General features: G+C 39.3%; 2 protein-coding genes across 2 annotated transcripts; both read left to right on the forward strand.

Moving 5' to 3' along the window:
* Positions 1-2,763: 2,763 nt before the first annotated feature.
* On the forward strand, positions 2,764-7,683 carry LOC143115001 (voltage-gated purine nucleotide uniporter SLC17A9-like). Its single transcript, XM_076276839.1, has 11 exons — positions 2,764-2,923; positions 3,229-3,328; positions 3,838-3,962; positions 4,199-4,310; positions 4,443-4,539; positions 4,657-4,744; positions 4,858-4,892; positions 5,479-5,594; positions 6,038-6,093; positions 6,271-6,300; positions 6,496-7,683. The coding sequence occupies exons 1-11, from the start codon at positions 2,764-2,766 to the stop codon at positions 6,636-6,638; spliced, it is 1,062 nt and encodes a 353-aa protein (XP_076132954.1). The 3' UTR covers positions 6,639-7,683.
* Positions 7,684-9,756: 2,073 nt separating this feature from the next.
* On the forward strand, positions 9,757-22,653 carry dnajc5aa (DnaJ (Hsp40) homolog, subfamily C, member 5aa). Its single transcript, XM_076276931.1, has 5 exons — positions 9,757-9,847; positions 17,054-17,188; positions 18,394-18,607; positions 18,845-19,016; positions 19,124-22,653. The coding sequence occupies exons 2-5, from the start codon at positions 17,079-17,081 to the stop codon at positions 19,231-19,233; spliced, it is 606 nt and encodes a 201-aa protein (XP_076133046.1). The 5' UTR covers positions 9,757-9,847; positions 17,054-17,078; the 3' UTR covers positions 19,234-22,653.
* Positions 22,654-22,881: the final 228 nt, after the last annotated feature.

Consider the following 22,881-nt stretch of genomic DNA (forward strand, 5'->3'; position numbering starts at 1 on the left):
ATGATGCATTATGACATCTAATTATGAATGATTATAATTTTAATCTGAATAATGCATTATAAATATGTCAAGATCTGCCTACTCACTTGTCAGTTTTATGATGCATCATAACTACTTTGCTTTGCTAAATATAGCATATAGTGATGCATAAAGAGTTTTGACTTCTACTGTAGTCCTATATATATCTATAGCTATAAGTATATGTAATAAAGTTATAATAATGTATACATCTCTGTACAGCACACAATTATAAACAGCTATGCAATATCATAAGTGTTATTTGTCAGCTCTAAGTAAAGTGACAAGAATATGACCCTTTTATTAACAGATATAAGTTAACTGAGTAATTAAAGGGTGCAATGAACTAAGTACCGAGTCTAGCATCTTTACCCCATATGCACAATATTATAAATTACTATGTTAATGTCATAGGTGTTATTTGTCAGCTTTAGGTAAAGTAGAGCAAATTATGTGTTGTTATTAATAGATATAAGGTTATTATAAACAAATATGAGGCACAATGAAATGAGAGCCTGGACAGTAAAGACCAAAGGAATGCATTTAGTTCACTTTATTTTCATTTAAATCAACACACATAATCAGACTGATTATCAATGCTCTGAGCACATTACACAAACACAATGAGACAGGCCAAAAAAGTGGCACGGCATGGTCCTATATTTTGTAGTGGTGGTTATTATTAAAATAAAACTCACAATGCCACTGAAATCTATCTTGGGTCATTATGAAAGATCGTTCGAATCAAAATAGACCTTTGGTTTAAATGAAAATAAAGTGAACTAAATGCATTCCTTTTGTCTTTACTGTCCAGGCTCTCATTTCATTGTAGGATAATAGGGTCATATTCTTGTCACTTTACTTAGAGCTGACAAATAACACTTATGATATTGCATAGCTGTTTATAATTGTGTGCTGTAGGGAGATGTATACATTATTATAACTTTATTACATATACTTATAGCTATAGACATATAGGACTACAGTAGAAGTCAAAACTCTTTATGCATCACTATACACATTTAGCAAAGCAAAGTAGTTATGATGCATCATAAAACTGACAAGTGAGTAGGCAGATCTTGACATATTTATAATGCATTATTCAGATTAAAATGATAATCATTCATAATTAGCTGTCATAATGCATCATGAAGTTGGTTATGACGACTTGTGAATACATATAAATGGTAATAATGAGCATTACAATGCTTTATAGACACTTTATAAAACATTATGAATGCATTCATAGGGTGTTATGAATACAACCTTCATAGAAAGTGTTACCGAGCTCATTGCCATTTTAAACAATACTGCATTAAAGCAACACCAAAGAGTTTTTTATACCTTAAAATAATGTTTCCAAAATCGTTTCAGTCGTTCATCAACTTGTAACAGGGTGAACGGCACTTCTGCATTTGCTTCGCGGCCCTCTATCGGCTATAACCGCACTATATAAGTTTCCCAGATCGGGTAGCGGATCTGTAGTTCAATGGAATGAGACATAAGAAACTACAAATTTGACTTGCATCTGATGTCGCAATACATAGGCTACTTTTTTTTATAAATCGTGCAACATATTCTACCTTGTCTGTGGACATCGTTATTTGCAAAGCCGGTGCTGGATAAACAAATAGCATGCGTGCTACAGAGGGAAAGTTCTTTGGTGTTGCTTTAACTAGAACAGAAACTAGATCTACATTTATTCATTTAGCAGATGTTTTTATCCAAAGCGACTTACATACAGTGCAACTGGAAAGTATTCAGACCCTTTCAAGTTTTCTACATTTTGTTATATTTCAGACTCATCTTGAAATGGATTCAATTCAGGGTTTTTTTCTCATCAATCTACACACAACACTCCAACACTCCACAAATCAGGTGTTTGGAGTGTTTTGTACATTTATAAAAAATAAAATTCTGTAATATTCCATTTACATAAGTATTCAGACCCTTGGTTATGACAATTGCAATTGAGCTCTGGTGCATCCTACTTCTATCAATGGTCCTTGAGATGCTTCTACAAGTTGATTAGAGTCCATCTGTGCCTAAATTAATTAATTGGCCATTATTAGGACAGGCAGATATGTCTTTATATAAGGTCTCACAGTTGATGGTGTATGTCAGAGTGAAAACCAAGCCACAAGGTCAAGACAATTGTCCGTAGACCTGCGAGACAGGGTTCTGTAAAGACACAGATCTGGGCAAGGATACAAAAAAAAATCTGCAGCATTGAAAGTGCCCAAGAGCCCGATAGCCTCCATTATTCTCAACTGGAAAAGTTTGGAACAACTAACAGTCTTCCTAGATCTGGCCGCTCAGCCAAACTAAGTAATCCGGGACAAAAGGCTTTGGTCAGACAGGTAACCAAGGACCCAATGGTCACTATGAATGAGATTCAGAGTTCCTTTGAGAAGATGAGAGAAGCATAAAGAAGGACAAACACCTGTTGAAGTATTATGTGTAGATTGATGAGAGAAAAAATGAACTGAATCCATTTTAAGATGAGCCTGAAACATAAAAGTGAAAAACTTGAAAGGGTCTGAATACTTTCCGGTTGCACTGTATGTATTATTTTACAAGCAACTTGAGTTTAAATGCCTTGCTCAAGGGCACAATGGTGGAAGCTGGGAATTGAACCCACAACTTTTCTGGCTACTGTATGCCAGCTCCTTGACCACTATGCTACCACCACTCCTGGTATCTCTTCATGTGCATCTACAGTATATGCCTGTCACATATGAACTAATGAGAGACTCATGCTTTGGTATTGGTGGAGAGAGAGTTCTGTTGATGTCTACCATAGCTTGGGCGTCGATTGCAACTCTTACACCAGTTTTAATGCACTTGAATGTCAGCCCCCTGATCACCATGACAACGGCCAGATTCCTCATGGGACTTTTTCAAGGTAAAGGAATTTATGTGACAAATGAGAACTGTTCATAATGTGACAATTAAGAATGAACAGACTTCAGAGTGGATTCCTGACTTCCCATGCTTTTAAACTAAAAAAGTGTACAGATTGACTTAAGTAAATGGAGTTAAATTGTTTTAAATTGAATGATATCAGGGTTTAATGTTCACAGGCATATTGCCTGAATTCAGGCTGTTTAAGATTTGAAAACAGATAATTAGATATAACAACTTTGAAAGTTGCCTTGTTGTAAGCCCTGTGACATTAATAATGAACCTTGCTGTTTACCTGTGGCACAGGTGTGCACTACCCATGTCTGACCAGTGTGTGTGCTCAGCGAGTGGAGGATGGAGAGAGAGGCTTTGTGATGAGTATTATTGGCTGTGGTTGCCACCTGGGGTGAGAGGACACAACTCAAACATCTCAAATGGCACTCAGATCATCCCACTCACACATACCATTTCATTATCTTTTTTATGCTCTGTTACATAATTCATCACATAACCATCTTGTAAACTTCATAGAAATTCACAACAAAGTGTTTTTTTACCCAAACAATGTAGCCTAAAATGATTTAGCAATAGTTTATATTCAGGTAATACTAAGTTGTATAGTGATCACAATATTGAATGAAAGACTGGTTAAATCCCTCTCATTTTTTAATCCATTCATGCGGCTGTCTCAGAAACTGAATCCATTACAAACATGTTAGGACTGCAGTGTAGTAAATTGAAGCCAACAGACTGCACAGCTAACCCTAATCAAACCTAGCTACTTTTTATGTTGCCAATATATTTGGAATTATGCAACAGTTAGGTCCGGTCAAACTATTTATTAATATCTGATTAAATGAGAGGCGTTATTATTGCTAATAATATCTCTGTGTGTTGTTCTGTGTCTGCCGTCAGGGTGCTGTCTGTAGGTGGAGTAGGTTCTGTGATTCTGGAATGGTATAGCTGGGAGCCTGTGTTCACCATAGTTGGGTTCCTCTCCGCCATGTGGGCTTTCAGTGTGTGGAAGTACCTTTTGAAAGGTAGAAATGCAGTGTCCATTCTGTTCCAGTGTTGAGAATGACACAATGCAATCATACATTTGCAAAACTGCAAACATTATTTGGAGTAGCTTACTAAGTCATTACTAATTAGCTATGAATGCAATACAATGAATTAATGTAAATCTTAAACAAGGAAAGCCATTTTAAAGCTGAATGTTTGTGTTTATACCGAGCACATCTGTGTGTATGTCTGTGGTGACTGTTTAAAATTTCAGCACCAGCCAGAATGCCAGAAGTTCCAGAAATGTCATCTAACCATGGGCACCAACTGAGCCCACAGGAATCGGCATCTTTTTGGCTGAAACTCTGCATGGAGCCTGCTGTGCTGTGAGTGAAATGCTAGACATTCTGCTTGCTTTATGTTATTCTTTTCTTTTTGTGTCCCTATTTGTTTGTCTGTCTGTCCATCCATTCCATATGCCTGGCATCAAATCTTTTCCTCCTCCCTTCCCCCATCAGGTCCATGGTTTTTGCACATCTGTGCTTCAGTAGTAGCTATTACACGCTTATATCCTGGCTCCCAACCTTTTTCAAAGAAACATACCCTCATGCTAAGGTTAGTTTGTTTCTGCCATTTTTAAAGCCATGTGTAATTGATTTATGCAAACAGTCTTTAACTAAAGCCTGTATGTTTGCTTGCACTTCCTGAAATCATTAGACATTTTGTCTGCAGGGCTGGGTGTTTAACGTGGTTCCCTGGTTTGTTGCCATGGTCTCATCTCTGATTGGAGGCAGTTTGTCCAGTTACCTCATCAAAATGGGTAAATTATGAGATTCCTCTATGGCTTCTCAATATCCTCCATGGGCTTCTGAATATCCATTTTGCACAAATACATTGGCTATATGACCTCATTATAGCCATTTTTTTTCATAGGATACAAAACAGTTAATGTCAGGAAGATGATGCAGGTATGTATAAGGCAAAAAAAGTATCTATCGTTATATGCGTTAAATTAACCACAAACATGTTGAAGTAAAAATGCCCCATTTGTATAATTTTGAGTTACACGTGTTTGTACATTATTTGTGACATTATGTGAAACAATTACTCAACAAAGGTCCTACAGACTGAAACACAACATATGGATAGTAAGAATTTCACCATAATATGATAATGTTAATTTATAATAATACACTTAATGTTGAGGTGTTCTCAATCAAACATGCAAACAGCATGCAAAGGCTCTAAGTAGAAATATATGGTGCACCCTTTAACTCTTTTAGGGTTCTGCTATTAATGTCTTGCTGCTATGAAGATCTGCATGCTGTGGCTTGCATTCAGCCCACTTGCTATCGTAATTAGCTTTCGTCTCGCATTCCTGTGGAAACCTAGGCAATCTAGGTTTTTGTTCTAATACCAATGTATATTCATTATCAATGTACTGTAATTGCTCAGAATTGCCAGTTGTGATGTGTGGTTACATTAAATCTGGGATTGCTGGTGTGTGTTTAGATGTGATGGAAGCCTAACGATTGTTTTCTGGGGCGTATTCAGTTTTGTTCCATGGGGCTGAGTGGCATGTTTCTGCTGATGTTATGCAGAAACCCCTCCTTCACCTTAGCTGTTGCCCTGGTCTCTGCAGCTGTTGGCCTGGGAACATTCAACAGCAGGCAAGAATCCTAGAAATCATTTATAAATATATTATAGTGCCTTTACATATTAAATGTTAATATATTTTGGCCACCAGCAAGAAACAAGTTGCATGAAAGGTGCATTATAGGACTTTTTCAAAAACATGTTTGAAGAAATTACCAATAGAAAATAAACTGAACAGGCATATTTTCTGTAATGCTATAATAAAACAGTATTTCATCATCTTATTTTGTGTAATTTGACTGTCTTTGCATGATTCCCATGCTTTGATGCTTCTTGAACTGTTTTTTGTTAAGTCTGTTATGGTGATGGTTATGTCTATTGAATTTAGCAGACACTTTTGTCCAAAGCAATGTATGAACCTTATAATAGTTCAAATGAACAGTAAACCGTTTTTTAAAAGTTGTTAAGCCAACATTAAGCAAAACAGTAATAATAATGTCAATATGGGTTTCTACAGTGGTGTGACTGTGAACGTGCACGACCTGGCCCCATCCTGTGCCGGAGCTCTGTTTGGTTAGTCTTTCATCTTTTGTTACGCACATTAGCTTAGGTCACATTTTATTTAGCTTTTTGTCTGCCTTTTGACTCAGCAGCATCATGTTTCATGTCATTAGTTCTTTTGAGAGTATTATTTACTTAATCATTCATTGATGTGGAATTCATTTATTTTTCTTTTTTCTTTTTGCACAGGTATTATGAACACCTGTGGTGCTTTCTCAGGTACACCTCAAAACAATGATTCAGAGCACAGGGCCAATGATTCAGAACTGGCCACTCATGGCAAAGTACTTTCTGTTACGACTAGTTCAGTCTTTACTTAGTAGAATTGAACGTCTGCTTGGTGTTCTGGTTTTCTGAATATCCCATTTGGGAATCAGAGAATGTGCCATTCATTTCTCTCACTGGTCTGCATAGGTCTCCTGCTGGTGTACTTCTCTGGATACCTCATAGAACTCACACGGTCCTGGGCCAGTGTGTTTTCCCTTCTGACTCTGGTGAATGCGATGGGTCTCATAATGTTCCTGCTGCTTGGAGAGGCACGCCGCTTGGACTTATAGGACAGTAACATGTCACTATGGACTACTATGGCTTACAGACACTTACAGAGGAAATACTGCCAGGCTAGTATCTAACATGAAGGTTATGACATGGTAAAAAAAGAAAAAAGCTTGAAATGTTTTCATATACATATTTTTTTTTAAAAAGAGGGATTTTTTAAAGTGCAGATGTATTATTGAAAATATATTTATTGTTAGCAGACTACCCAAATGTAGTCCGGAATCATTTGTTGTTATTTGTGCTGTTATGGACATCAGTGTTCAATGCTGTTCTTCATATCTTACAAATCCAGCTTGCAGCGCAATAACTGGTTTTAGCCTGCGAAAATGCAGGTCTGTCATATCCCCCTTTTGTCAGATGAGGGCAGTAAGGTCTCCATTTGCATATGCAGTGCATGCAGATGCATATGGGGCATATCACACAGGGTTTATAGGCATAGACAACTTATGTGGTCCATTTAGGTAGTTGCGTAGGGCACCGTCCTAGTGAGGGCACAGATTGAGCACCTCCACAGGCAAAGGCAATTTAGCCTACCTAAAAAGAGACCCTCCCAGATATCTGTCCGTTTACTTTATTTATTTTGTGTTTATGGTAGTAGTTTTTAATTATTACCCCCAACCTCCCCCCTTTGTATGTGTGTGTGTGTGTGTGTGTGTGTGTGTGTGTGTGTGTGTGTGTGTGTGTGTGTGTGTGCGTGTGCGTGCGTTCGTGCGTGTGTGTGTGGTGTGTGTGTGTGTGTGTGTGTGTGTGTGTGTGTGTGTGTGTGTGTGTGTGTGTGTGTGTGTGATATTACATGCCATATTTTGACGTCTTTACCAATTAAATGCTTTATGTGTCCCTGTACAAATGTGCAGAAATTCAAGAGTGGATGATATGCCATTTGTAAGATTCAAGATTATTTTATGTCCATGTGTTGCACCTTTCAGCATTTCTCCGTTGAAAGTGATCCATTGTGTGTGAGTGTGTGGATGCATCTAGAACCTCATGTACAAAAAGTAAAAAGTTGGGACAATGTGTAAAATGTAAATAAAAACAGAAAGTGATATTCTGCAAACCCATATTTAGTATGACATATGAAATGTTGAACATTTGATTATTTGAGTTACATGACTATTTCATGGAAAATATAAGCTCATTGTGTAAACACTGCAAATATCCTCTTAAGCAAAGCTGGTAAGATAATTGTGCGGAGTGAGTGATGTAGCCTAACCAACAGAGATGTGGACTCAAGTCACATGACTTGGACTCGAGTCAGACTTAAGTCGCGATTTTAATGACTTCGGACTCAACTTGTAATAACCTGATATGCGCCATGGGTAAAATTATTTGTATCTTAAACAGAATTATTAATTAAAATATAATTAATTCCTGCCCATAGGCTTACCAACATCAGCAGCCTCAAGTTCACCAACATGTGCAACTCAGCGTTATTTTGCATGAAATGCAGGGTCTCTTATCTAAAGGAAATGGGATGGATGATCATCACACACTGAACATGCTACCATTTATCATTTGACTAATGAGCCTAGTTTCTTCCACACACGCCATTGGGAATTATGGCCAAATAGTTCAATCTTTGTTTCATTGTATTTCTCATGGACAGAGTCGTTCAGGTGCTTTTTGGCATACTCCCAGCAAAAAAATGGCTTCCATCTGGCCACTTTACCATAAAGGCCTGATTGGTGGAGTGCTGCACTGATTGTTGTCCTTCTGTAAGCTTCTCTTAAGGAACTTCTCTTACAAAGGATCTCTGGATCTCACCATTGGGTCCTTGGTTACCTGTCTGACCAAGGCCCTTTGTCCCTGTTTACTCAGTTTGACTGGGAGGCCAGATCTAGGAAGACTGTTGGTTGTTTCAAATATTTTCCATTTGAGAATGATGGAGGCTACCATGCTCTTGGGCACTTTCAATGCTGCAGAAATTTTCTTGTATCCTTGCAGGTCTATGGACAATTCTTGCCGGTCTATAGACAATTCGGTTACACTTAACTTGACAGTATCGACAAAAAAAGTGACATGACACTGTCACGAACGTGTCATAAACAAGTCATAAACTTTTATGACATAACGCTTCTGTTATTAAGTGTCATTTGGTTTTTGTCATAACACATTAGGGTTAGGATTAAGGTTAGGTTAAGGGGTAGGGTTAGGTTTAGGGTTAGAGTTAGGGTTAGGATTAGGGTTAAGGTTAGAGATTAGGATTAGGGTTAGGGTTCATGTGTCATGACAGTGTCATGTGTTCATGACAATGTCATGTCACTCTTATTTCGATACTGTCAAGTAAAGTGTTACCGACAAATTATACTTTACTTGACAGTATCGAAATACCCTGCAGAGGGTGGTGAAAACTGCCTAACGCATTACCAGTTCCTCACTCCCCTCCATCGAGACCACCAAGGGCAAGCGATGCTTGTGTAAGGCATGCAGCATCATCAAAGACTGTTCTCACCCCAACCACAGACTGTTCACCCCACTCTCTTCCGGGAGGCACCCAAACCATCAGGTTCAGAGGAAGCTTCTTTCCTGCGGCTGTCACCCTACTGAACTCTAGTGGCATAATACAACAGTGACTTGTTTAGGACTTAGACTTGGACTTACTGCAACTTGGCCTTGGTAATACTTGGACTTACCTCTCTGTCTTGACTTGGAACTTGACTCAGACTTTAGCATTATAGGACTTGAGACACGTGTTGCATGCCAAACAGTGCCTTTATCCCACCTCTACTAATCAGTCCATTTTCTTTAACTTGTATATTATTATTTATTTTTTAATTAGTCATGTACTGCTTCACATAAATAATGTGACATTCTGTAGCCTCCTGCACTTGCTTAACAGTCACATAAACTTCTCAGATTCTTTCTACATTTCTACATCTGCAGATTTGATTTATGTTAGGTTAAGTGTCAGTCCATGCAGCAAGAAAAGAGGAGGAACAGAAATGGCTCGTTTCCTGACTGCGGGATTCCTCGTTGATAGGGATGGAGGAGATCACCACCACAGGTAACGCGCACAGAGGAGACCCCCAGTGCTGTGAACGCGCACGCTATACGTGGGTGTATGGAAGGAGGGGTTAGTATTCTACTGCTGCAGCTGCTTGCCTTGGACGTGTGTGCGTATACTGGGATGCAGCCTAGTTTCTCATAGGCTATTAAGCCAAACGGCACTGAAATATCACCGCAAGTCAAATCTATCACGCCCGACAAAAAGGTAAGAAACATGTTATGAAGGTCTACGAGACATTTTCTTCACTGTTTTCTGCCCCTTAATTTAATGCTGACTTACCCAGACCTGTCTTCTGTATCAAGCTAACCTTAGCAGGCTAACCAATATGGATGCTTATGGTTTGCTAGTGCACTTCTCGGTGATGCGGTAGCTGGCTAGATATGAGCTTCTAAATACAACCCCTTCAAATGATGCTCTAGGCTATAAGACAAACTACAATCATGAAACGGGGATACCGTTGGGCACATTTATCTCTGCAATAGACTATTACTATCAGTCGGCATCGATTCAAATCTCAACGCAATCAGAGGTTTTTTTATATCTTGAGACGCATCTGATGGCCGTGATTTACCTGGCAATTCGTTTGTATCGATGTTTTACCTATAACGAAATGATTTGGTACTAAAAACGATTGGGTTCCTTACTCAAATGTGTTACTATACGAGTCAGTATATTTCCTTACACCTTACGCCTTTTTTGACAATCCTTTAATGCGGTGCGCGCATTTGGTGACCATCGCTGTCATGTTGGATGCTGTGGTGTGGATGCAGGCCAATGTGTACCAGCCTAAGATGCGTTATCCTAAGGCTGCGTGGATACTGTACAATATTGCTGTTTAATGGATTCAACCATACTCGTACGAACCAAAGCGCAGTCAGAAAAGCAATGACCTGGCTGTATTTTGAATCGTTTCGACATTTCTGTGTAGGGTAGGCCTACGACTCGCCCAATTCCTAGTATTTCCATCGTAGCTTCATTGCACTTCAAATACTGACGTCAGAGGGTATGACATGCTGCGTTTCTAGATAGGCCTATGTCTTAACACTGGCCTACTCAACACCATATTATTGACGTTCTGGTTTCAGATCTACTAAGCATGTTATATAGTCTAGTGTAAGACGAACGAAGCGATGGGGGCCGTAGTCACAGTTTATGAGCAGGAAGTCTACGAGGATAGCACTCAGCGCCCTATGTCAAGACACGACTATGGTGCTGAATGGACAGTTCCCGATTAAACGATTATTATGTCATTGTCTGTTTAAATGACTACGAGCTTGACATATCTATGTCAACTGACCCTGAAATAATCCATAGACCTACAAAATATTACCGGCTGTCTAAAATTAGACGTGGCGACCATTTTAAAAATGGCAAATCGTATAACAATAATTGTAACAGTAACTTGTAGCTTAAATTGCTTGTTTTACATGCAGTAGCCTAGCCTAACGTGCTAACTATCTCTTAACTGAATTTATATTTCGCAATAAAAACTCAGACCCTAAATGACACTTACTAAATGGCATCTACACAAAAACACAATAGCCTACCTCAACTCAACAGGCTGTGCAACGAAATGTAGGTTGTGTTACAAAAATGAATGCAAATGTGAAACACCCAGATGTAGCTCCAGAGGTTCTCAACCTGTTTGGGGTTAAACCAAAACGCCAAGGCACACCAACGGTTACTAATTTTGATGAATGTCACACACATTATTATAGGCTATTACCGGTGGAGTTCATTCTCATATGCCCATATTTTTCTGTGTCTACATACAGAGTGTTCATGAGCTGAGAACAAAAGAAAGGCAAGTCATAACATTATTCACAGATTGGGAAAGGTAATTTTATACTGTTGCTCGACAAGGGGAAAATGGTGCTGCTAAAGTTGTGAGAGTCCTCAGATTGGTGGCGACCTGATATATTACAACAGGCAGGTGAAAAGGTAAAAAAAAAAAAAAAAAATCTAACAGTTTCAACATATCCTAACAACCGGGCTTATAAGGTAAACTATGGTGATCTTGCCCTGGAGTTGCGAGATGGGTCTCAACTTCACTTAATGGAATCACGCTGAGAATGGTAGCTAAAGACCAGATTTAAAAAAGGTGTAAATCTCTGACTACCTGAAATGTTTTTCATTAAGAAGCATTGAAGCATTTAAAATACCTCTCTAGCCTATTTCATGAGTCTGTACAAAAACACTGGGCTCTTTAAAAAATCCATGGTAGGCCTACACCTTACTTTGCCTCGCGGCACACCCATGAGCCTCAGTACATTGGTTGAGAGCCACTTGCCTACACTCAGTGGATGTAGGTTGTCTCATGGGGTTACATTTCTCTGACTGCACAGACCTACCAGGGGAGGTGAGTCACAGATGAACCATGGGAAGGACCTGTGGTGTGTGAAATGTAGGGTGATTATGATGTCACCCCCAGTTCATTGCCAGGCATTAAACAATTTTTGTATGGCCTTTGTTCAGATGTCAGTTTTGTCAATTCATGTCAATTTTAAACTTCACCTTCATCAGTCATATTTTACATTTCTTATTCACATTTGTTTAGCCTACAGTGTCTTTAATCTATTATATTTCCATGCATGAACAGCATCTTGATGAGATAGAATATACGTTTGATAGTCCAAAGCAGACTCCCCTTTTTGTTTCTGAAATAACTGTTTCTTAATAAAAATCCGTCTAATATCAGTCAATGACCTTTCCAGGTATGCTATGTTGTACATTTTTGTGGTATGATTGATCTGTAGTTTTGTTTAGTAGTGTATTATTTGGTATATCTTGGTGACATATTACCACTTCAACTGACTGACATGTGCCTCTTTATGTAACTTTTAAATTACCCTATTGATCTGTGTCCCATTTGCTGATTAGCTGAAACGGTGGTTGTATTTTAGATCTTCAAGTCAGGGGTTTGCTTTAGTGTCCATTCACTTCCAGTCTTTAGTGCTGAATGTAACAAATTGAGCTCTATTGTCTGCCATTTACAGTTCCAGGTATTTGTCAAATTCTGAATTCATGCAGGTCATCATTTTTTCATTTGTTGTTAGAACCCAGTCACTGTTATTTTTGGTGCAGAGGTATTTCTATTTTGGAGAGTTAAGAGAAATCTACGCACTTCTGTCCACCTTCAGATGAGTATTTAGGGTATTTTGTTTCTTTTCAATTTCCATTAAGTGCCACGGTAACTTCAATATCATTTTACTTATTAAAATTCATTCTCAAGAGGTGGAAATTACATGGACATACTTTCACCCCAAACAACAGTTCTTTGGCCTACCTAAAATATTAAGCAACCCAGGGATATGTGTCATGCATATTCATAGCTGGTAAGTGGTAACCCACATTTTTAGATCTTCTCAGAACAGAAATATCTATGCAGAGAAAGATAGAAGGGAGCTTGTGTTATGGCATGGATCTATAATGGGCTGGGGAAATCCCGCCCATGGTCAGCCTCCAGACTTGGGGTCTAATAAGAAAGATGTAGGTTGCTGGGTGAGACGGTTTAGTTACATGCAGTGACTTTGGATACTGGTAGAAATTTTGAATAACAACTGAGAGATTTTGGGTCTGGTTGTGCCAAGCTAGATGTACAAGATATGCATTTTTTTAATATGAACTCAAAACAGAAGTGTATGGTATTTATACAGTTGGTACTTTATACAAAACAGGTTGTTCGAACTAACCTGTTATCACTGGCTGAATCAGTGCTTTCTTGATTCCAGATGTGCAAATATAGAATCACAGTAGCAAAACTGTCATTTAGCGATAGTGCCCATATGTGTGGACCACATATGACAATACTAGTTTGAACAGTTGAACAGTACATAGATTTCTCTTTGTATGGCTATGAATCATATGTCTAGAGGTTTATTTATATTTATGTTGATCTGGTTAATTTATTTCAGGAGGGAAACCAGCATAGGGCTAGAAAGCCACGTTTTAAAAATGTTTTGACATGAAGTAAGTGAACTTTAGTGCCAAGGAATAGGCTATAGACCGTTTCCATGGAAACTAAAGCACAGCATCACTGCACAACATCTTGGAAATGCAGAGCACTTCATCAATGAAAGGAAACATCCAGGGTGTATGGGTGTGTGCTATGTCTGGGCACTGTGCTCTCTTTCAACCATCCTTCATGTCATCCCACCACAACAGGGCATAGCCTAAACATACACAGATGAGTGAAGAATTAGACCTACAAATTCAGCATGACAGTCAGACTTGAAATTGTTTTACATGTTATAGCAAACAAATTATCATCAAAGCACAAAGGTATAATAGCTCATCAGTTATACTGAATAGAGAAATACAGAGGGACAATGAGGGGGAGAAGGATCAGCAGGGGTAGTCTAAAGGAGGCAATGGAGTGAGGAGAATGGAGCATTGCCTATGCCATGTATATTGAATTAGGGTATGATTCCACCCATAAAAGTGAATTAAAATCTTCTTTTGATTCTAATTCTATGGAAGTGCTTAATGTTGTGTCATAGATGGAAGCCCCCATGCTAAGCCAAATGGACCAGCAATCATTTGCACTCATTTTTTATGCAAATCAGCGTCTTTGGGATGTCATGTTGTGTCCTTTTAGGTCACGAGGCAGGCATTGTGATGAAAGCAATGTGGATGTGATATTAATACATTTGTATGTATGTAAAGATTAGAATGTTAATATGCTGTTGCTGTTACTATAATACCATGGCAAGATTGGCAATATTTGAATTTATAAGATTTATTAGCTGCCATAAACCTCTTTCAAAATGCACAATAATAAATGCTATTTAGATGTATTTATTAGAGTGCTATAGCCACACGTTTTTCTGGTCAGACTTTTCAAATCGTCATGGACTGTATATTTGGGTAAGTTTTGAGTTATGGTCTTTGGCAAGAAACTGCCAAAAATGAAAGATCACATCACATCTCAATATGTCAACAACAGCAGTGGGACCACCCCCCTCCCCACCCCCCCGGAACCCTGCTTCTCCCCATAGAAGGCGATTGGGAGCTGAGAACACTCTAGCTGGTGCTGGATTAGCCTGTATTAATCCCTGGCCTTTTGTTTGGGTGGAGGGGCAGTGACAGCCTCGCTGGCACATACACATAAACAGCCGTCAGCAGGGGATGGGGTGGGTATGTGGCGTTTTGGGGGTGACCTGCCCCCATTGCAGTACAGACATACCCTATGAGCATAATCTGTTAATTTGTCTTTGGCTGTTACTTGTGTGTGTGTGTGTCTGTCCATCTGTCTTCGAATGCATTCCAAGAAGGCAGTCATTGTCACTGAGAACTGATCATTTGTCTTAGTCGAGGTGCAAAACATGATGTGAGCAATATTATTGTAGGTTCATAAGGTTCATGTTGCTCAAGCATTTGTGCCTATCGTGATTGACCAATTGATCAGGCCAGTCAGGTCGATTAATGCCTTTTTTTCATAATCAGTATTGGCAGATCAAAGTGCTTGTGAGGCTCATAAAGCAAAAAAATCACAGACATGCAGTGTGACAGACAGTGTGATAACTGTCTCAGAAAAGATCACCATTTCAGTGTACAGTACCGCCGCAATCCTATAGTAGCTGTTGTGGATTAATGATAGTGGCCCTATTGTGACCATTCTGATGGCAAACATTAGTGTTGTATGTGTAACTGGATGTAACTTTAGAGAAGAGTGCTTGCATGTACTGACCCTTATTCAGAACACTTGGGCTATGTCATTGTCATTAGAAAAACATAAGCTAGCACATGACCTTTCTGGGCCTGATATCTACCATGCTTATTTTGACCAAAATTTCTTGATACACTTTCAGCTTCACCAAAATGCAAGCTAGTCGAGTTAGTCTATTTTTAAACTAATTTGACTAGAACAACTTGTGGTTAGCCATTTCTGTTTCTTTGTATGTATATGGTTACTGAGCAGGACCATTTTTGCATTACATAAGGTTAATGCCTGACTTAATAACTGAACTGATAAATTAATTTGACCATGTAAAAATAAATAAACAAGAAATACACTTGTTCTTCAATTAAGCTTCAAATAATTGTTTGATGTCCCTTTTGACTGCAACTGACTGTCCCATTTTATATGACCATGCATCAGATTGAGGTAGGAGTTCTTGATGTTTTTGATGTCCAAAGATTCTAAAAGTGTCACGTAAAGTAGGCCTTCAGAATACTAAGTGTTTTTCTGTCAAAAACTGTCCCAATTTACGTGACAAGCACTTCTTTAGTATTCCACACAAACTGCTTTATAATGGGCATAATAAAATAAAATAATGACAATATTAAAACATTAAGCAACAGCAAAACATTAACATGAAATCAAGAGAAGCACATCTTTATAAAACCATTTTCCATTGTGTTCCAATTGTTTATCCACACAATTTTGTACATCTAGCTTGGCACAACCAGACCCAAAAGTTGTTATTGAAAATTTCTACACAAAATTGTGTTCTGTCATTTTGGCAGGACAGTATGAGTGCAATACTGAGTAGAAGCAAGATATGCAAATGCTTGCTGAAGAGAGGGGTTCATTTAATCAGTGAAACACACACACACACCAACATTCTATATAATTAGAAATGCTTTGGCAATGCAATGTGAGTTTCCGTAATGCCAATAAAGCTCTTTTATTTTCTGTTTGATTGAAGTCTACCAGGCTGGTTCATTGGCCATTTCAATAGTGTGCAAAATTAAGAGGTGATTGATTTATAAATGATCTATTCAAGCCAATCAAATTAGACAACACTATGATGTACAGATCCAACATTCATAGCTCCTTTTGTTTGTGCCTGTCTTGCGGTGACAGTGTGTGTGTGTGTGTGTTTGGGCTTGGGGGGGGGGGGGGTGGACTGATGCCCATGGAGTGTTCATTCAAAAAGGACTGAGAACCACTGGTCAAAAGATAAGGTTCATGCAGCTCAGACCAGTGTTCAATTTTACAATACAAAAAAGAATTTCAGCATTATATTGGCACCATCAGCCACAGAAAACTTATACTGGTAAATCACTAGGTTGTAGTGTACCATATAACATTGTTGTTGTATGAAGGTCAGTCAGTACGTTTTGTCTTAGTTAAATGTGCATTTTTTTTCTTGAGAAGCTGATTCTGTATCTAGGTCTTTACCAAATACATACTTCTACTTCTCCTCTACTTTGTCAAGCACTGCTGGATTCAGTTTAGGTGCTTTGGTTTGTGTATGTATCTTGTGTACTGTACATTCTGAGCTCAAGTGGTAGCTTGCATTGTTCTCTGGCTTTCATGTTTTGCAGGCATGTTTTTGCTGTCCCTAAAAATAATCTTTCTTTTTGTGTCACATTACAGTTTTGGTTGCAGCGATAGCTTGTATAGTTTGGTCCTCACTGTCTCTCTCTCTCTCTCTCTCTGTGTAATCTGTTGCAATCCAACAGATTGTTGAGGAGGTAGGTTCTCATCATGGCTGAGCAGCAGCGACAGCGCTCCCTCTCCACCTCTGGAGAAACACTTTACCACATCTTGGGCGTCGACAAGTTGGCTACACCCGACGACATCAAGAAATCTTACAGGTCAGTTTGTATTCCTCATGGAGTGCGGTCACCTTAACCATTAAGGTGCACTCTTTTGTGAAATAGTTTAGTTCCCTAAAGATGTCTAGTAAAGATTTTTTTCTTGTAAAAATTGCAATGGTTCCATCTCTGGAACTAACCAGGGCTCGACACTGTGCAACTGTAGCAGGTTTCAGGTTTGCTTTTATGAAAAATGAATTTTCATATATCACAAGGACTATAAAAATCAGCATTCTCCGACTCTCATGTGGACATGAATTCAAGATGACAATCAAGACAAATTCTTAACCTAATTTTAAATTTTAAATTTGGTCTTTTATGTCTGTAATGGTATATGTTTCTCACCATCAACCCCTATTCCCAATGTTAGTCTAGGTACCAAGGGGTGGTATGATGAGCGTTGCCATGGTGATTAGGCCTCTAGTCTCACAACATCAGTCATTAGGTATTTGGAAGATGGAAGAAGCGACTTGGCTGCCTGGCTGCCACATACAAGACTGGATGCACTCTTTTGCCACTAGTATCAAACACACTGGTTTAGATGTGGAGAGATATAGTACATGTTGTCCTGAGTTGCGCTTGGGAGGACGGATATTCTGGAAGATTCCAAAATTATATGGTGATACTTAAAAGAGTGGTATAGAAGAGGCTGTGACTTTTGTCTTTAGATCAGTTGGGAGATTAGGATCTTGAAGGTGAGATTGACTGGTGACGACGATATGCTAATAAAGCTCTCTGCAAGTTTCACTACCCCACTTACACTAACAACTCTGGCAGTTTGATTTATTGTATTATTATAAACAACATTAGACATCATTAGGGTGATAAAAAAAAACAGGATGCAAAACATTGCCAAGCAGGTTTGCCAAGTGGAACACTATTGGAAGTGATTATAAGAAGCAACTAACCACTTGTTAATGCTTTCAAGACTACACAGAGCATCTTCTGTCAACTGTCTTGCTATATAAATGAAATTAAGAGACATTTGATCAAACTTAATTTGTGTAGGTTTCTCAGGAAACACAGGAATTACCACTGAATGCTCAAACATTAAGAGAAGAGTTGTGCAATAGCATGAATGCTATAGCATGTTAATATGCAGATTAGGCTGAATTTGTCAGGGCTTTTGAAGAATGACAGCATTTCCCGGAGAACAAAGAAAACTGTCATGTCACTTGATCACTTGATGGTCCTTCCTCTCACAGGAAGCTGGCGCTGAAGTACCATCCCGACAAGAACCCAGACAACCCTGAGGCATCAGATAAATTTAAGGAGATTAACAGCGCCCATGCTATCCTGACCGACGCCACCAAGCGCAACATCTATGATAAGTACGGCTCTCTGGGGCTCTACGTGGCCGAGCAGTTTGGGGAGGAGAACGTCAACACCTACTTCGTCCTGTCTAGCTGGTGGGCCAAGGTAAGGCCACAGAAGGATGGCAAGAAGAATCGGACATTTTAGAGCAGAACAGTATTGCATGGCCTGATGGGATTTCACATTTCTGTTTTTTTCCTCTATGGCATTGATATGATATGATGCTATGTGATATGATCTTCATTTATTTATTTGAGGCCTTCTGCCTTCTGCTGTCGTATCACCTCCAATCCTTTTTCTCTTCTGTGCTTCTTTGCGCTGTCTCTTTGACGCCCTCTGCAGGCCTTGTTTGTGCTCTGCGGAGTGGCCACAGGCTGCTATTTCTGCTGCTGTCTGTGCTGCTGCTGTAACTGCTGCTGCGGGAAGTGTAAACCCAGACCCCCTGAGGGCCAGGACCCTGAGTTCTACGTCTCTCCCGAAGACCTGGAGGCTCAGCTGCAATCAGATGAGCGAGGTAAGAGATAAGACTGAGCTTGCAATGAAGCGCACGATTGGCTACGCGCCGGGTTTGGGGTGTGCTGATTCAGTTAACCCCAGTGGGTGTGCGTTCTTCCCCAACAGAGGCTGGCGGCGGTGAGCCCATCGTGATGCAGCCCTCAGCCACAGAGACCACCCAGCTGACGTCCGACGGTCACCACGCCACCTACCGGACCGACACCGGATTTAACTAATGCACCCTCCACCTCCAGCCTACCACACATGGTCCCCCCTCCTCCCTGCTCCACTTGAGTGATGATGAGCTCGAGGAACGATTCGTCCGAACAACATTGAACGTGCCACTGACGGTGGCACGCAACCTGAACTTTTTAAAGACATCCCACCCCACCCCACTCCACCCCACTCCATTCCTCCCCAGCCCTGCCCTGTCCCTGTCCTGCCAATCCATTACCACTTCCATTTGTCCTTGAGTGGCACATTACCCCCATCTGTGTAGCAAAAAAAGGGAAGAAATGATATTTCCTCTCCTATCGTTTGCTGCCACTTCATTTTGGCCTTTTGATCCTGATTTTGCCATCCCACAATCCCTTCCCAGTCCTGGTGTCCTGTAGCATGTGCTGTTTGCTCATTAGGTAGGGTCTTTCTCATGTATGTTTTCTCTAGTCGTAGGTGTTTATGAAGGCGTGTGTTTTTCATTCACCGCATATGCTCATGTTGTGTCGTTCTGCGAGTACAGTAGGCTATGCGGCAGGCTCTACTGGGCGTAGTGTGAGGTGTTTGGGGCTCAGGGAGGTATTGGATCTGAAGAGGAATCTGGTCCTTCTGTTTGTTGGTTTGTTTATTTGTTTGTTAGTTTGTTTGTTTGTTTATGCCCAAAGCTGCATGCCGTCTCTTCCCTCACATGCCCCAAGCTTTCAACAACACCTTCCTGGGAGACAAACCACAAAACACACAAAACACAGACAGACACACACACACACACACACACACACACACTACACACACACACACACACACACACACACACACACAAACTTCTATGCCAATTTATGCCAAAACACTGCTTGTCATTCACATGAGTTCTCATGTTTTATCCAGTCTTAGACACTTCTTATTGTAAACTTGCCTGCAAAATCAACTGGGTTGACTCAGCCCTGTTTCAAACAGCCCTTAACTTTTGTTCTTGCACTCATATTTTTACACTACAATACTTACAACACCAGAGAGACCTTAGGATGGCTACTGTAAGACAACACCTTCTTGCAGAAGATGCAGTGTGTGACAGTGTACTGAAAGACGGGTCTTTACAAAGCACTAGCCAACCAACAGATCATGTTGTCGTGTTGTGACACAGGGGTGCGAGGGAACAGGAGACCCACATTGCAGTGATGCCTTTTGGCAGGTTAGGTGGGCATGACTTTATGTCGTGGTTGTTTTTGGCATGCAGTTGTCTTACATGATGGCTCCTTCTTACGGTCATGTTATCTCTCGTTGTCTCTGAATTCGGAGGAAAACCATGTGTGTTTGTGTCATTCCTTCCCTCCTCCACACCTCTCCCCTGAGTGTTGAGGATTATGCATAAGAAAATAATACAAAAAAACATGTAAAGATATACAATATACACACATGAGGGATGTGTCTGTATAGTATATGTATATTTTGCTCATTTTTACTTCGTAATTGTTTGGATTTAGTTTTTTCCATTCATATTTATAAGTGAGTTCCTGTTTGTAGTGCTTGTGATTGTTTGTTCTTGCGAGTGCCACACCCCTCTGGTTGATTGAAGCCTTGACAACCACTGGATGGAAGATTACAACAATAAGGCATCCTCTGTGTGGCATCCTCTGTGTGTGACAAAGGCTGTTTACCATATAGTGCTGTATCATACATTTAAAATCAATTACCACCAGTGTCTGAAGAGATACCTTCAAAGTTTAATATACTGTATACGGATATAATTATTGGAGTCATTTCTTCTCAGGATTGAGAACATTAGAGCTTCATTGGTTAAGGACAGGTCTTGTAATCTGTGCATCTGTTTCATGGGAATAGTTTATCTTATCAAGAACAGGAAAGGGGTTTGTTATTAAATGGATGCAGTGGGTTGGGTTACATGTGTCAAAATGACATTCACCTGTGGTTTTTGCACTGTTGGTGTACTCATTCTTTAATTGTGGTGATGTTTAAGTAACCGTTGTACTTAGATTTGGTGGAAATATATGAACTGATTATTATAAGATTTACTTTACAGTAAGGTGAGGATATTCACAACCTCATGATCTAAAGAGACATCTTAAGACTAAAACTCAAAATGGCCAGTTGTGCAGTCTGATGGGAAGAGTCCTTTCCCAACATACAGTAGATTAAGAGTGTAATGTGTTCAGATTGGGCACTGATTTGACGTAACGGAACATTCTTATCACTTCCTCTTGTGTTCACAGCAGTTCATTTGAATTATTTTTTGTCTCTATGGAAATGAGCTGATTTTAAATGTCTGCAGCCAAGGACCCCTGTCTGATATCTTTTTACACCATGACATATTTTGTGTCATCAGGCCACAATAAGTACTATTTATTTTTTTCAAATTTTGTGTTCCATTTTTTGTTTCATCATCATGTTGTATAATCATGACATTTTATAAGGTGTATAATTGTTGGTGTTGTTTTCATGTTCGTGAAGTGGAATTCCTACGTACCGTAGGGTAGGTCCCCATTATGCTATGGAGTACAGAGTAACAGCTTCCTCATAATCAGATCATAAGTGATCACAGTGAGTGTCAACCACTGGCAGTTCCTCCAGTGACCAATAACAGATGTTTCAATATGTAATTTAAATATCAATAAAATGTTGATCTCATAAATGTAAACACTGAGCCGCAGTTATACGCAAGTCATTTCATTCTCAGCCATTTAGTTGTCACATCATGTTTATGTTGTAATATCACTCTCAAAAGCTATAATTTAGTTATTTTATAAGATGATAGCCACCACAATCAGATTCTGGTAATTTTCTAATTTCCTGTTTGTTTATTTATTGTTGGACATTGTTGTGATTGACCACAAAAACCAGCCATATCCAGCCATACGTACTCTTCTTTTGTTGTTGTTTGTGAAATGCCAATAATGTGAGTTTGAACTGTTTACAATGAGTTTGTGAGCATTCCTCCTCTGCCTCCTTGCCTTCTCTCTTCTGCTCTTAATTACTTGCTCTCAGTGGTCGTTTTGGCCCCTGTGGTCCCTAACGTTGCATTTCACACACTTTCCCCCCCAAAACATCTGACAGCTACTACAGCTTCTTTATCGATATGTTGGAAAAATGCAACTTGTTTTGAGTTGAATGCAATGTGTAAAAAAGAAGTCTATTGTACTGAAGAAAAAGATCAGGAAAAAGATTCTTTAGAAAAAAAAGAGTCTTCAAAACGAAGACAGTGCTTAGTGTAATAATAGTGATATGGTAAGTTGATGCGTTTTTTATTTTATTATCTTATTTTGTCTGATGAACTGTCCTAGCTTCAAATTGTATGTAATTTGGATGTGGCGAAGCTATGCTACCCATGGTCTAATGGTTAAGGTCTCATGTACATACACTGAAATATGAGGTATAATAACAGACCTTTATGTTGTAGCATGGTTATTGTATGTCTGGAAGAGAAAAAAAAACATTTATCTGATTTGCTGTTGTAAAATAAATGTTTCTGAACATTTAAAAATACAGTGTGTTGTTTTCTCTCAAAAACCACAGGTGTTACAGAAATGCTATTGTATCAATGTCTTGTCTTAGTCAGTAAGGATACCTATTGGATTGAAAACTTTATTACGATATTATTAAGATAATTTGATTATTTCAAGTCAACATGATTTGAGAATAAGAAGACAGCATTT

The sequence above is a fragment of the Alosa pseudoharengus genome, unplaced genomic scaffold, assembly GCF_046254945.1.
Source record: "Alosa pseudoharengus isolate Yale_2024_CS ecotype anadromous, Long Island Sound unplaced genomic scaffold, YU_APseudo_1.1 YU_APseudo_1.1_scf_9, whole genome shotgun sequence".
NCBI classification, from domain to species: Eukaryota; Metazoa; Chordata; class Actinopteri; order Clupeiformes; family Clupeidae; genus Alosa; species Alosa pseudoharengus.